Source organism: Lutra lutra, chromosome 4 (assembly GCF_902655055.1).
Source record: "Lutra lutra chromosome 4, mLutLut1.2, whole genome shotgun sequence".
Taxonomy (NCBI): Eukaryota; Metazoa; Chordata; class Mammalia; order Carnivora; family Mustelidae; genus Lutra; species Lutra lutra.
The window spans coordinates 32081944-32095387 of NC_062281.1; the positions used below are offsets into that span (position 1 = coordinate 32081944).

Here is a 13444-nt window from a genome sequence, read left to right on the forward strand (position 1 = left end):
AAAAAAAAAATCCCTTATTCAAACACTTAAAAGGTTCCATCCTCATCTTTGGTCCCTCATTTAGGAGAATTATGCATCTGGTTAACACTTCCAAGGAGGAATATAGTATCCTCCCACTTTTTCATCTTTTAATTCCATAAACAGGAATACTAAAGACGATATGTTATGTAAAGTGAGGAAAAGTTATTTAAAGGGACCATGCTAAAATTAAGACTTTAATATTCAAGTTTCTTCAAAGTTTACATTACACACCTACACACACTGGACAATAGATGTCTCCACTGTTTCACTGCTTTAAAATGAACGGCAGGATGTGGGGCTATGGATAGATTTTTACACTGTGAGCTTTCCTCTATTTTCTAAACTCTCTAATGCTGGTAGTTTACTCTCAGAACACCAAAATGTATATTAGAATAACAAAAATAAAATATAAATGACTAAGAGAGGTGTGCCACTTAATAACTTAGAGGAGGCCAATGACACTGGAGAAGTTCTCATATGCAGTACCTCTTCAACGAACACTTTAAAATTCCCTAAGATATCAGTATCGTGCCTTTATGACTTTTTTTTTTTTTGACAGAACGCTACGAAGTCGTTATGATGGAAAAAATAAAAAAATAAAAAAACACAAGAGTGGGTATACTTGTCATTGAGGGAAAAAATAGTCTGCCAAGTTCTGCCTTCTCAAGACTACACGCAGCCTTTCAAAGTATATGGCACAAAAATCAATCTATGTTCCGGTGTAAATTAAACATTTTCTTTCCCAAAGTAATACTAAGTGAATCTTAACAGTTGACAAATTTCAAATAAAAACTGACCCAAACCAGAACACCAAACCCGGCAAGGCGATCTTAATTACCTCAAAGACGAAAAACACCGGCATCATAATTGGTTCAATATTCACCTCCCAGTGGGAGGGGAAAAAAGAATGGATCAGACCTTCCAAGTACTCGGCGGGGTAAAGAAAGTCGAGACTAGGTGAAGAAAGCAGGAAGAGCAGAGCAGGAAAAGCTACGACGCAGACTGCCGAAAGTCTTCCGTCCCTAGAGCAGAGCGAGTCCTTCCCCCCTCACCCCTCCCCGCTGGCCGCCCAGCCACACCTGCCAACGCCCTGCAGAGCGACCCCCGCCCACCCAGTTCGCGAGCGGCGCCAGCCGGGGCCGCGCACTCCCACCCCGAGCCCTGACCTCCGCCGCCCCCACTCCCGCCCCAGCCCTCAGCTCGGGTCGGCCGCGCGGGAGGCGAAGGAAGGCTGGGCTCACCAGGTCCCTCCGGGCTGGACGGCGCCGGGGGCCGGTGGGGCGGGGACCCGCACCCGGGGTCCCCCTGGGCTGGCTCCCTCAGGTAATCCTCGAAGCGCACCTGCCGGGCTTCGCCGCCACCCCCGAAGCCCCACAGGCGGTTGGCAGTGCCCCGCAGAAGGCGCCCGCTCTTCCCCGTGAATGTGGTCAGGTAGTCCATGCTGCCGCGGGGCAGGGGCCCAGGAGGCCGACGGTTTTCGCGGCGGCGGCAGCCACTGGGTGCGAGGCCGCCAGCCCCTGCGACCCGACCGGGGGCGGTGGCTCCGCGCGGCTCACAGGAGGCGGGGAGGGGGAGGGGGCTTCCCTAGCTTGGCCCGGGGGCGGACCATCAGGAAACTATGCGTCGGGGGTGGCGGGAGCAGATAGGGGGGCAAAAGTTTTTGAAAAGTTATTCTTGTTGCTTCCAAACGCCAAGTCGGGCAAAACTTCGCTTGTAAAGTAGATGCATTCTTCCTGGAGTAGATGCAGGGACGAAAAGCTGGCGGCTTTTAAGCAAGCCGGACCCGTCCTATCTGCTCCTCCACCCCCCGTCCGGCTCCAATGGAGCAGGCCTGCCCCGCCCTGCCCCGCCCCGTCCGGACCCGACCGGACTTTCAGGACTGCTGGGGAAAGCGGGGGAGGTTGAGCTTTGGGGCCCTAGGGCTGAGCAGAGGATAAAAATGGCCCAGGGAGGCTCTGCTGGAGTTACGTAGAGTTTGGGGGCCTAGAAGAGAAGTGTCAAAAAGTTTGTGTTGGGGGGAGGGGCACAATTAAAACTTTTGCAGCTTGTTATTTTGGGGGCTCTGTGGGGGTAGGGAGGAAGGAGGGAAGGTGGCTTTAAGGCAAAACTTTGTAGTTAAAACCAACTTAGATAAGATGCTTCTTACCAAGCATTATGAGACCATATTCGAAGAATAAAGCATTAATAGTCACATTTTAAGTTCGTTGTGACATTATGAACTGTTAAGAGTTTGACATTTCATGAATCTGGTCCTATAAAGCAAGGTAATTAAGGGTTTTAGTGTGCAACCTTATTCTTTTTTTTTTTTAATATTTTATTTATTTATTTGACAGAGATCACAAGTAGGCAGAGAGGCAGGCAGAGAGAGAGAGGGAAGCAGGCTCCCTGCTGAGCAGGGAACACGATGTGGGGCTAGATCCCAGGACCCTGGGATCATGACCTGAGCCGAAAGCAGAGGCTTTAACCCACTGAGCTACCCAGGCGCCCCTGCAACCTTATTCTTTAGGCAGAGAAGAAGTAATGACTTTTGACATTTACTGAGATTTGGTTATTCCTGTCCTTTCATATCTGTTTATATTACTTTTAGTTTTTCGCATGCATTAAATAAATAACTCTCTTAGAATTACCAATTTATTAATGTATGTAAAGAAAAGGTTTGAATTACTTAAGAGTTGAAGATTTTATGGAGTCCAGAAAAGCCTTCAGGAACTTCAGCTTTTTGCCGAACCATAAAGATTATCCCCTCTTCCCTCTTTCAAAATGATCTTTTCCCCACCACTGCCTTTTAGCTTAAATTCTTACTAGAAAAAATTTCACCATTTTAACAATAGCATCCCCTTTATACCCGGTTAAAAATACACAATGTTTGGGGCGCCTGGGTGGCTCAGTGGGTTATGGCCTCTGCCTTTGGCTGGGGTCAAGGTCATGATCTTAGGGTCCTGGGATAGAGCTCCTAGTTGGGCTCTCTGCTCAGCAGGGCACCTGCTTCCCCCTCTCTCTCTGCCTGCCTCTCTGCCTACTTGTGATCTCTGTCTGTCAAATAAATAAATAAAATCTTAAAAAAAAAAATACACAATGTTTGGGCTGTACCCCCAGGGTGTAACTCAGTGTTTGTGAGAAAGGACCCAGAAATCTACATATCCACCAATCATCCCTGTGTTCAGATGTTCTGGACCTCTTACCGGACCCACCTGGTAGAATGGTAAGTGGCTCCTAGTTTTTCTGAGTTTTCTTTTTGATAAGGAAGCATTACCACCCTTAGCACCACTTCTGAAATCTCACAGAGGCTCAGTAAGCTTAAAAATCAAATTGGAGGGGCGCCTGGGTGGCTCAGTGGGTTAAAGCCTCTGCCTTAGACTCAGGTCATAATCTCACGGTCCTGGGATCGAGTCCCGAATTGGGATCTCTGCTTGGCAGGGAGCCTGCTTCCTCCTCTCTCTCTCTGCCTGCCTCTCTGCCTACTTGTGATCTCTCTCTCTGTCAAATAAATAAATAAAATCTTTAAAAAAAAAATCAAATTGGAATGACTTAAGTCTAATTCTGATTGACTAAATTGAAATTCTTTTTCTAAAATATGTTTCACATATAGAAATATCTAATTTAGTTTGTGATAATCATATCCAAATAGTGTCTGAGTTTTTTACGCTTCATCGAATCTGCACTTTTACATCCAACCTAAGCAGGAACCTGTACTCTTATCAGTTCGAATACAGGTTTAGAGGCAGTTGGCCCATGAGTTTTTTTCCTGCTTCTGTTTCATGGAAAGCTAGAGCTGTTGGAGAAAAAAATGTGTAAACTTGATGATTATGTGCTTTACAAATTTTGATTTAAACTCAAGTAAGCCCTTAATGTCTCCAAAATCCTTTTATTCATATAATCAATCAGCTTTCTTTCTTATTCTTCACATTTATTGTCTGAAGTTACTAAATTCATCACTCTAATATGTTACCTTGCCTTCTGCGTGAGAAGTCATTAGGTCATCAAATATGAACCCTCTCACTTTTCTTTTTCTCTTCAATCTACAACAAGCTCATCTCCTTTTACTTTGCCTCAGAAGTAACTTCTGTTACTGCCATTCCCTCTCCAAATTAACTTTTTAAAAAAATTTATTTATTTGAGAGAAGGAGAGAGAGAGAAAGTGAGCTCACAAACGGAGGTGGGGTACTGGTAGGGACGGGGGTGGGGGCAGGGAGCTGCAGAGGAACAAGCAGATTCCCCTCTCCTGCTGAGCCGGGACTCCATCCCAGGACCCTGACATCACGATCCTAGCCAAAGGCAGATGCTTAACCAACTGAGCCATCCAGGCACCCCTCCAAATGAACTCTTGATCTTAGTCTGGTTTATATTGCCTTTGACTTGTCAATGTTATTACTTCTTCCTTGTATTATTTTCTCTCTCTTCACTCTGGATTCTTTCCCTTTTCCTACCTATATCATTCACAGAAATCCTTTCCATCCTTAAAAAAAAAAAAGTTTCCTTATACCATGTCTGCCTCCCCTAGCAACCTTTACCTCATTTAAAAATATATCTATTGGGATCCCTAGGTGGTTGAGCGTCTGTCTTCTGCTCAGGTCTTGATCCCAGAGTCCTGGGATCAAGCCCTGCATCAGGCTCCCTGCTCAGCAGGGAGCCTGCTTCGTCCTCTCCCCACCCCACTCCTTGTGCTCTCTCAACCTGTCCCTCTCTCTCTCTCTCAAATAAATAAATAAAATCCTTAAAAAAATTATTAAGAGAAATTATATTTATTGAGGTATGATTTACAAACCATATAATCCACCTGTTAAAGGCATACAATTCAACAGATATTGTACATGTACACAGTTGTTAAACCATTACCAAAAATCTAATTTTTCAACATTTCTATCACCCCAAAAAGAAACCTCTTACCTATTTGCAGTCACTCCCCATGCCCACTGCCCCCAGGAGTTGGTGACCACTAATCTACCATTCGTCTTTATGGATTTACCTTTTATAGATATTTCATACATATGGAATTATATACTATCTGGTGTTTGGTATCTGACTTTTTTCACTTAGCATAATGTTTCTGAGGCTTATTCGTGGTATAACATTTATTATTATTTTATTCCTTTCTATTGAGAATAATATGACACTGGATATATCACATTTTATTTATCCATTCATTAAGTTGATGGGCATGTGGATTGTTCTCATTTGTGGCTATTATGAAGAATTTTGCTATAAACATCTGTGTACAAATTTTTTATGGACATATGTTTTCATTTCCCTATATGTATAATAATGTAAGTTTAAGGTATATAATGTGTTGATTTGATATAATGCAAAATGACTACCACAATAAGGTTAGTTAACACCTCCATCAAGGCACACATTGCTTTTCTATATGTGGTGAGAACATTTAAGATTTACTCTCTCAGTAATATTCAAGCATATAATGGTGACTGTTTCCTATAGTCACCATGCTACACATTGAAGCCTCAGAATTTCTCATCTTAAAATCAGAAGTTTGTACCATTTGAACAACATCTCACTAATCCCAACCCCTAGCACCTGGCAACCACAATTCTAATCTCTGTTTCTATGAGTTCACCTTTTTTAGATTCCACATGTGAGTGAGATCATACAGTATTTGTCTTTCTTTGACTTTTGTTTCACTTAGCATAGTGCCCTCAATGTTCATCCATGTTGTTGCAAATGACAGGATAACCTTTTTTTAATGGCTGAGTAATATTCCAGGGGTGTGTGTGTGTGTGCGCGCGCGCGCGCGCACTCATACAATAGAGAGAGAGAGAGAGAGAGAGAGAGAGAGAATCTTCTTTATCCCTTTATCCAATGATGGACATTTAGGTTGTTTCCATGTCCCGGCTACTGTGTAATGTTGCAGTGAACATGGAAGTTCAAATATTTCTTTAAGATAGTGATTTCATTTCCTTCAGATATATACCCGGAAGTGAAACAGCTAGATCTTATGGTAATTCTAGATTTTTTTTTGAGGACCCTCCATACTGTTTTCCACAATGGCTTTACTAATCTATATTCCTACCAATGGAGCACGGGTTCCCTTTTGTCCACATCCTTACTGATACTTGCTCTCTCTTCTTGTTTTGATGGATAGTCATTTTAATTGTTGTGAGCTGATATCTCATTGTGCTTTTGATTTGCATTTTTCTGATGATTAGTGATGTTGGACATCTTTTCGTGTACCTGTTGGCCATTTGTTTATCTTCTTTAGAAAAATGTTTCTTGAAGTCTTCCACCCATTTTTTTCATTGGATTCTTTGGGTTCTTGTGTTTTTTGTTTTTGCTATTGAATTTTTAGTTCCTTATGTATTTTGGATATTAACTCCTTATCAGATAAATGGTTTGCAAAGGTTTTCTCCCATTCTTTAGGTTGGGTTTTCATTTTATTGATGATTTCCTTAGCTGTGCATAAGAGGTTTAGTTTGATACAGTCCTACTGGTTTGTTTTTGCTTTTACTGCTTGCCTTTTTAGTATCATATCCAAAAAATCATTGCTAGGACCAATGTCAAGGAGCTTTTGTCCATGTGTTTTCTTCTGGGAGTTTTATAGGTTCAGGTTTCATATTTGCATCTTTAATCCATTTCGTGTTAATTTTTGTGTATGGTATAAGTTAGAAACCCAATTTCATTCTTTTGTGTGTGACTATCCAATTTCCCAATACCATTTATTAAAGAGACTGTCCTTTCCTCAGTGAATATTCTTGGCTCCCTTGTCAAATATTCATTAACAGTAGATGGATGGTTTGTTTCTGGGCTCTTGATTCTGTTCCATTGGTCTATGTGTCTGTTTTTATGGCAGTACTATACTGTTCTGATTACTATAGCTTTGTAATATAATTTAAAATCAGGAAGTATGATGTGTTCAATTTTCTCCTTCTTTTTCAGGATTGGCTATTTAGGGTCTTTTGTAATTCCATATTAATTTGGGGATTGTTTGGTTTATTTCTATGAAAATGCCACTGGATTTTTGAGGGATTGCACTGAATATGTAGAACACTTAAGGTAGTAAAGACATTTTAACAATATTGTTCTAATACTTGAACACAGAATACCTTTCCATTTCTTTTTCTTAAAGATTTTATTTATTTATCTGACAGAGAGAGAGATCACAAGTAGGCAGAGAAGCAGGCAGAGAGAGAGGGGGTAGCAGGCTCCCCGCCGAGCAGAGAGCCCGATACGGGGCTCGATCCCAGGACCCTAAGATCATGACCTGAGCTGAAGGCAGAGGCCCAATCCACCGAGCCACCCAGGCGCCCCTCCATTTATTTTTTTTATGTCCAATTTCTTCCTCAACGTCTTATAGTTTTCACAGTAGAGATCCTTCACCTCTTTGGTTAACTTTATTGCTCAGCATTGTGCTGTTTTTGATGCTATTACAAATGGTTTGCTTTATTTCTTTTTTGGATAATTCATGGTTAGTCTATATAAATGCAACTGATTTTCTATGTTGATTTGTATCCTGCAACTTTATAAAATTCATTTATTAGTTCTAACAATATTTTCATGAAGTCTTTAGGATTTTCTGTATATAAGATCATGTTCTGCAAATACAGACAATTGCATTTCCTCCTTTCATATTTGGTTGCATTTTATTTCTTTGTCTTGCCTGAATGCTCTGGCTAGAACTTTCAGTACTGTTGAGAGTGGGAACCCTTGTCTTCTTCCTGATCTTAGAGGAAAAACTTTCAAACTCTCACCATTGAGTACGATGATAATGGGCTTGTCATATATATGGCCTTTATTATGTTGAGATACCTTCCTTCTATACCCAGATTTATTGAGAGCTTTTGCCATGGTGGGATAATGAATTTTGTCAACTGTTTTTCTGCATTTATTGAGATGATTGTATGATTTTTATTTTTCATTCTATTAATACGGCATATATATAACATTTATTGATTTGCATATATTGAACCATTCTTGTATCTCAGGGTTAACTCCCACTTGATCATGGTATATGATCTTTCTATTATGCTGTTGAATTTGGTTTGCTAGTATTTTGTGAAAAATGTTTGCATCAATATTCATGAGAGATACTGTTCTGTAGTTTTCTTTTCTTGCGGACTCCTTATCTGGCTTTGGTATTGGGGATAATGCTGGCCTCATAAAACGAGTTCCAGAGTGTTCCCTCCTCTTCCATTTTTTGGGAAAGTTTAAGAACTGGTGTTAATTCTTTAAATATTTGGCAGAATTCTCCATTGAAGCCATCTGGTCCTGGGCTTTTTTTTTTTTTTTTTCCTTTTTGTGATATTTTTGATAACTGATTCAGTCTCCTTACTCACATTTGGTCTGTTCAGATTTCCTTTCTTTCCTTCTTTTTTTTTTTTAAGATTTTATTTATTTATTTGACAGAGAGACACACAACAAGAGAGGGAACACAAGAGGGGGAATAGGAGAGAGAGAAGCGGACTCCCCGCTGAACAGGGAGCCCAATGCAGGATTGATCCCCAGACCCTGGGATCATAACTTGAGCCGCCAGAGGCAGACACTTAACGACTGAGCCACCCAGACACCCCTGTTCAGATTTTCTATCTCTTCATCACTCAATTTGAGTAGGTTGTAGATTTCTAGGAATTTATCCATTTCTCCCAGGTAATCCAATTCTGGGCACACTGGTCTCTTATGAACCTTTATATTTGTTTGTTATCACTTGTAATGGCTCCTCTTTCTTTCTAAATTTATTTATAGCTGTTTATTCTTTCTTTTTCTTAGCCCAGCTAAAGGTTTGTCACTTTTGTTTGTCTTTTCAAAAAACCAACATTTAATTTCATTGATCTTCTCTATTTTTTGCTGGTCTCTATTTCATTTTGCTGCTCTGATCTTTTGTTCCTTCCTTCTAACTTTTGAACAAGTTTGTTCAAAGTTCTTTTTCTAGTTCTTTGAGGTATAAAGTTAGGTTGTTTATTTGAAATCTTTCTTTTTTCTTAAAATTTTCTATAAAATTATCTCGCAGTACTGATTTTGCTGTTTCTAATAGTTTGGGTATGTTGTATTTTCATTTTCATTTGTTTCAAGATACTTTTTGATTTCCCCTTTGGCCCACTGGTTCAAGAGTGTGTTGTTCAATTTACAAATATTTATGAATTATGAATTTTTTCCAATTTTCTTACTGTTACTGATTTCTAGTTTCATACCATTGTGGTTGGGAAAGATATTTTATATGATTTCAACCCTTTTAAATTTACTGAGACTTGTTTGTGACTTAACATATGATCTGTTCTGGAGACTATTTGATGTGTTCTTGAGAAGAATGTGTATTCTGCTGTTGTTGGATGGAATGTTCTGCATGTGTTCTGTTAGGTCCATTTGATCTAATGTGTAGTTTAAAACCAATGTTGGCTGACTGATTGGCTAATCCATCTCTTGTTGAATATGGGATATTAAAGTCCCTTATTCTTACTGTATTGTTACCTGTTTCTTTCTTCACATCTCCCTTCACATTTTAAAAAGTATATTTAGGGGTGCCTGGGTGGCTCAGTTGGTTAAGCCACTGCCTTCAGCTCAGGTCATGATCCTGGAGTCCTGGGATTGAGTCCCACATTGGGCTCTGTGGGGAGTCTGCTTCTCCCTCTGACCTTCTCCCCTCTCATGTTCCCTCTCACTCTCTCTCGCTCTCAAATAAATAAGTAAAATCTTTTAAAAAAAAAGTATATTTAGATGCTCCAATACAGGTGTATCTATATTAATGATTATTATATTTTCTTTTTTTTTTTAAGATTTATTTATTTATTTGACAGACAGAGATCACAAGTAGGCAGAGAGGCAGGCAGAGAGAGAGGAGGAAGCAGGCTCCCTGCTGAGCAGAGAGCCCGATGCGGGGCTCGATCCCAGGACTCTGGGATCATGACCTGAGCCAAAGGCAGAGGCTTTAACCCACTGAGCCACCCAGGCACCCCTGATTATTATATTTTCTTAATGAAACTGACATCTTTGTCATATTATAATGACCTTCTTTTGTCTCTCATTATGGTTTTTGACTTAAATTCTATTTTGTCTACCTTAAGTATAGCTGCTCTTGCTCTCTTTTGCTTTCCATTTGCATGGACTATCCTTTTCCATCTCTTCACTTTTAGTTTATGTGATCCCTGAAGCTGATGTCAGTCTCTTGTGGGCAACATATGGTTGGATCTTGTTGGTTTTTTTTTTTTTTTTAAATTTATTCAGCCCCTCTATCCCTTTTGATTAGAGAATTTAATACATTTACATTTAAATTAACAGGTAAAGATCTGATAAGTAAGGGCTTACTGATGCCACATTATTGTTTTTTTGACTGTTACTTAGTTCCTTTGCTCCTTTTGTCCTCTTTTGCTGTCTTCCTTTGTAAACTGATAGATTTCCATAGTGGTATGCTTTTTATTTCTTTCTTTTTATCTTATGAGTATCTATCTACTATAGGTTTTTGCTTTCTGGTTACTATGAGTTTCACGTAAAACATAACAGATTATTTTAAGCTGATAACTTAATTTCAAGAGCATGTAAAGACTCTTGGGGCTTCTGGATCGCTCGGTCAGGTTAAGTGTCTACCTTCCACTCAGGTCATGATCTTAGGATCCTGAGATCAAGCCCCATGTTGGGGCTCCCTGCTTAGTGAGGAGCCTGCTTGTCCCTACCCCTCTGCTGCTCCCCCTGCTTGTGCTCTCTCTCTCTCTGTCAAATATATAAATAAAATCTTTAAAAAAAAAAAAAAAAGGCCTCTACATTTTCACCCCTCCCCCATTTGTTTTTGATCTCTCAATTTACCTCTATTTTGTGTATCCACTACCAAATTATTATAGCCAAACTTATTTGTAATACTTTTGTCCTTTAACCTTTTCACTAGGGGTTAGTGATTAACACACCACCATGTTACAGTCTTAGAGTATTCTGAATTTCACTATATACCTATCTTTACCATTGTGTTTTATCTTTTCATATGTTTCTATGTTACCAATTAACATCCTTTCATTTTAGCTTGAAGAACTCCTTTTAGCCTTTTTTTTTTTTTTTTTTTTTTAGGGCAGATATAGTGGTGGTGAACTCCCCCAGCTTTTATTTGTTTGGAAAGTCTTTAACTTGCTTTCATTTCTCAAGGACAAGTTTGTCAATTCATGGAAATCATGTAATATCTAACTGCAACTATTTTATGGGATAGAAGTATCAGCACTCAAATTTCTGATGGGATAAGCAGAATCACTGATGGAATTGATAAAGCAGACTGCCAATAAGCCTAGAGTTTTTGTAAGCGTTAAGAAACAAAGGAATGAATCTGTTTTCCATAGTATATCTGCATCTGCTAGTAAACCTAAAGCCTAACTTGGTGGATAGCCAAACTGGTTATGCTTTCTGTATTCAAAGTCTTACTACTCCTTTCTCCATTAAAAGAGTTACACTTGCATTCAAACTTATCATAAGAGACTATCACCTGTGTCAAAATTACCACAGAGGGGAAGAGTGTAGGTCATTGTCTGGATACAACTGTGATCAAAAACCAAAAAGTATATTATGAAGATTCAATTTGACAGAATGGGAAAGTACTTAATATTGATTAAAAACAAATTCCCCTCTAGTAGATGCAAATCCAGGATACAATCACTACAAACCCTACTTAAAAACCAAGTAACTTTTGCTTAATTTGAAAAGTGTCAAAAAGTATCAACTAGTACACTTACCAAAAAAAAAAAAAAAGCAAACAAACAAACAAACAAAAAACAAATAAACATATGTAGGTAATCAAATCAAGCAAAGACCTAGGAATAGCATCATTGAGAATTTTAAGTGAAACTTAAGTCACCATAACTCACATCAACTTGCCATATAGTTATTTGAGGACTATTTTTATATCCTGCATTAACCATTTATATCCAAAGTTGTGAAAACTTAATAAGACTTTAAAAGTCTTTAGGATCAATAGCCAATCAAAATCCCAAACAGAAGTGTGATGGTATGAAGGCAAATATTTGCAGTCTCTTTCTACTGCAGGTTTCTTTTTCTGTGTGTACTCTGTGTGGGGTTGCAGTACAGTATTTACTTCTACAGATGGGACTACATGCATAGCCATGAAGAAGTATACTTTTAGTCTCTACCTTTCTGGATTCTTTCCTCTCCACCTTGTTTCACTTGTCTCTTAAATCTATAATAGTTCTTTATATGTTGCTGCAACTTCTTATTTGTGTTTACTGGATAGATTTTTGATATTTCATGTCCTTTTTTAAAATATTTATTTTATTTATTTGACAGGCAGAGATCACAAGTAGGCAGAGAGGCGGGGGGGGGGGGGGGGGGGGGAGGAGCAGGCTTCCTGCTGAGCAGAGAGCCAGATGTGGGGCTCTGATCCCAGGACCTTGGGATCATGACCTGAGCCAAAGGCAGAGGCTTTAAATCACTAAGCCACGCAGGTGCCCCCTGATATTTCATGTTCTTAATCTAAAACTGATAAGTGAAACATTTGGATGTGTGGCATATTAAATGCTTTATTTTAATATATTAATTCTAGTATCAATATTAAATATTTTAAAGTTATAAAATATTTAGTTATGTTTTTAAAGTGATTTTAGGTTAGAATGTATTAGAAATAATTTTCCTCCCTTTGCTCTGTATTTTTTTAATGTATTTAAAAAATATAAAGTCCAAAATGTAAAGAAAGAACAAAATAATTTGGGAGGAACCCAAACCTGTTGTTAGTTAATACTTTTATACCAACGTGCCAATTTCCAGCTTCAACTTAGAGCTGCTAATTAGGTATTTGCTTTGTTTTGTTTTGTCTTCCTGTTGGTGGGGGAAACTGAACCCTGGGCTCTATTAATGCAAGAAGAAAGCAAAGCATGGTGTTAAAAAAAGAACCTGACTACAAATCCATTCATCTCTCTTAAAGAAAGTGCTCAGCAGCAATGCCAAGTTCTTACCAATATTCCACTTATTTCAGCCATGCTACATGAACAACTAGTAAGTACTGAGCATAGTATTTGAAAGAAAGAGAACCTACTCTTATTCCCAAAGTGTATGGAGATGCCCTGACTCCCCACTTCCCCATCACAAATAGCATTTGGGAGAGATGGTAACAATGTCAAGGTGAATCAGCCACAATTCAGGCAGCATATAGGAAGAGAAACCCAAACTTAGATGGTCAATCTTTAAATGATCCAGCATGAACTGGATAGGTTTAATTTGCAAAAGAATCATGCACTGGTTATTTTCTTCCATTGCAGAGCTACTCTTTTTTCTTTTTTTTTTAAGATTTTATTTATTTATTTGTCAGAGAGAGAGAGGGAGAGAGAGCAAGCACAGGCAGACAGAATGGCAGGCAGAGGCAGAGGGAGAAGCAGCCTCCCTGATGAGCAAGGAGCCCGATGTGGGACTTGATCCCAGGACGCTGGGATCATGACCTGAGCCGAAGGCAGCTGCTTAACCAACTGAGCCACCCAAGCGTTCCTGCAGAGCTACT

General features: G+C 39.4%; 1 protein-coding gene across 11 annotated transcripts in view; it reads right to left on the reverse strand.

Annotated features, from left to right (window-relative positions):
* The window catches only part of OXR1 (oxidation resistance 1), a 447991-nt gene that overhangs the window by 79218 nt on the left and 355329 nt on the right, over positions 1 to 13444 (reverse strand). For 3 of the 11 annotated variants that reach the window (XM_047724298.1, XM_047724294.1, XM_047724291.1), the window contains exon 1: positions 1263 to 1588. The exons of 6 other annotated variants lie outside the window; for them this stretch is intronic. In XM_047724298.1, coding sequence (XP_047580254.1) covers positions 1263 to 1461 — 199 coding nt within the window. In that variant the 5' untranslated portion in view covers positions 1462 to 1588. Of the gene's footprint in view, positions 1 to 859; positions 1047 to 1262; positions 1589 to 13444 lie in introns of those variants that run through there. 2 more of the 11 variants (XM_047724301.1, XM_047724300.1) reach the window with 2 other exon arrangements.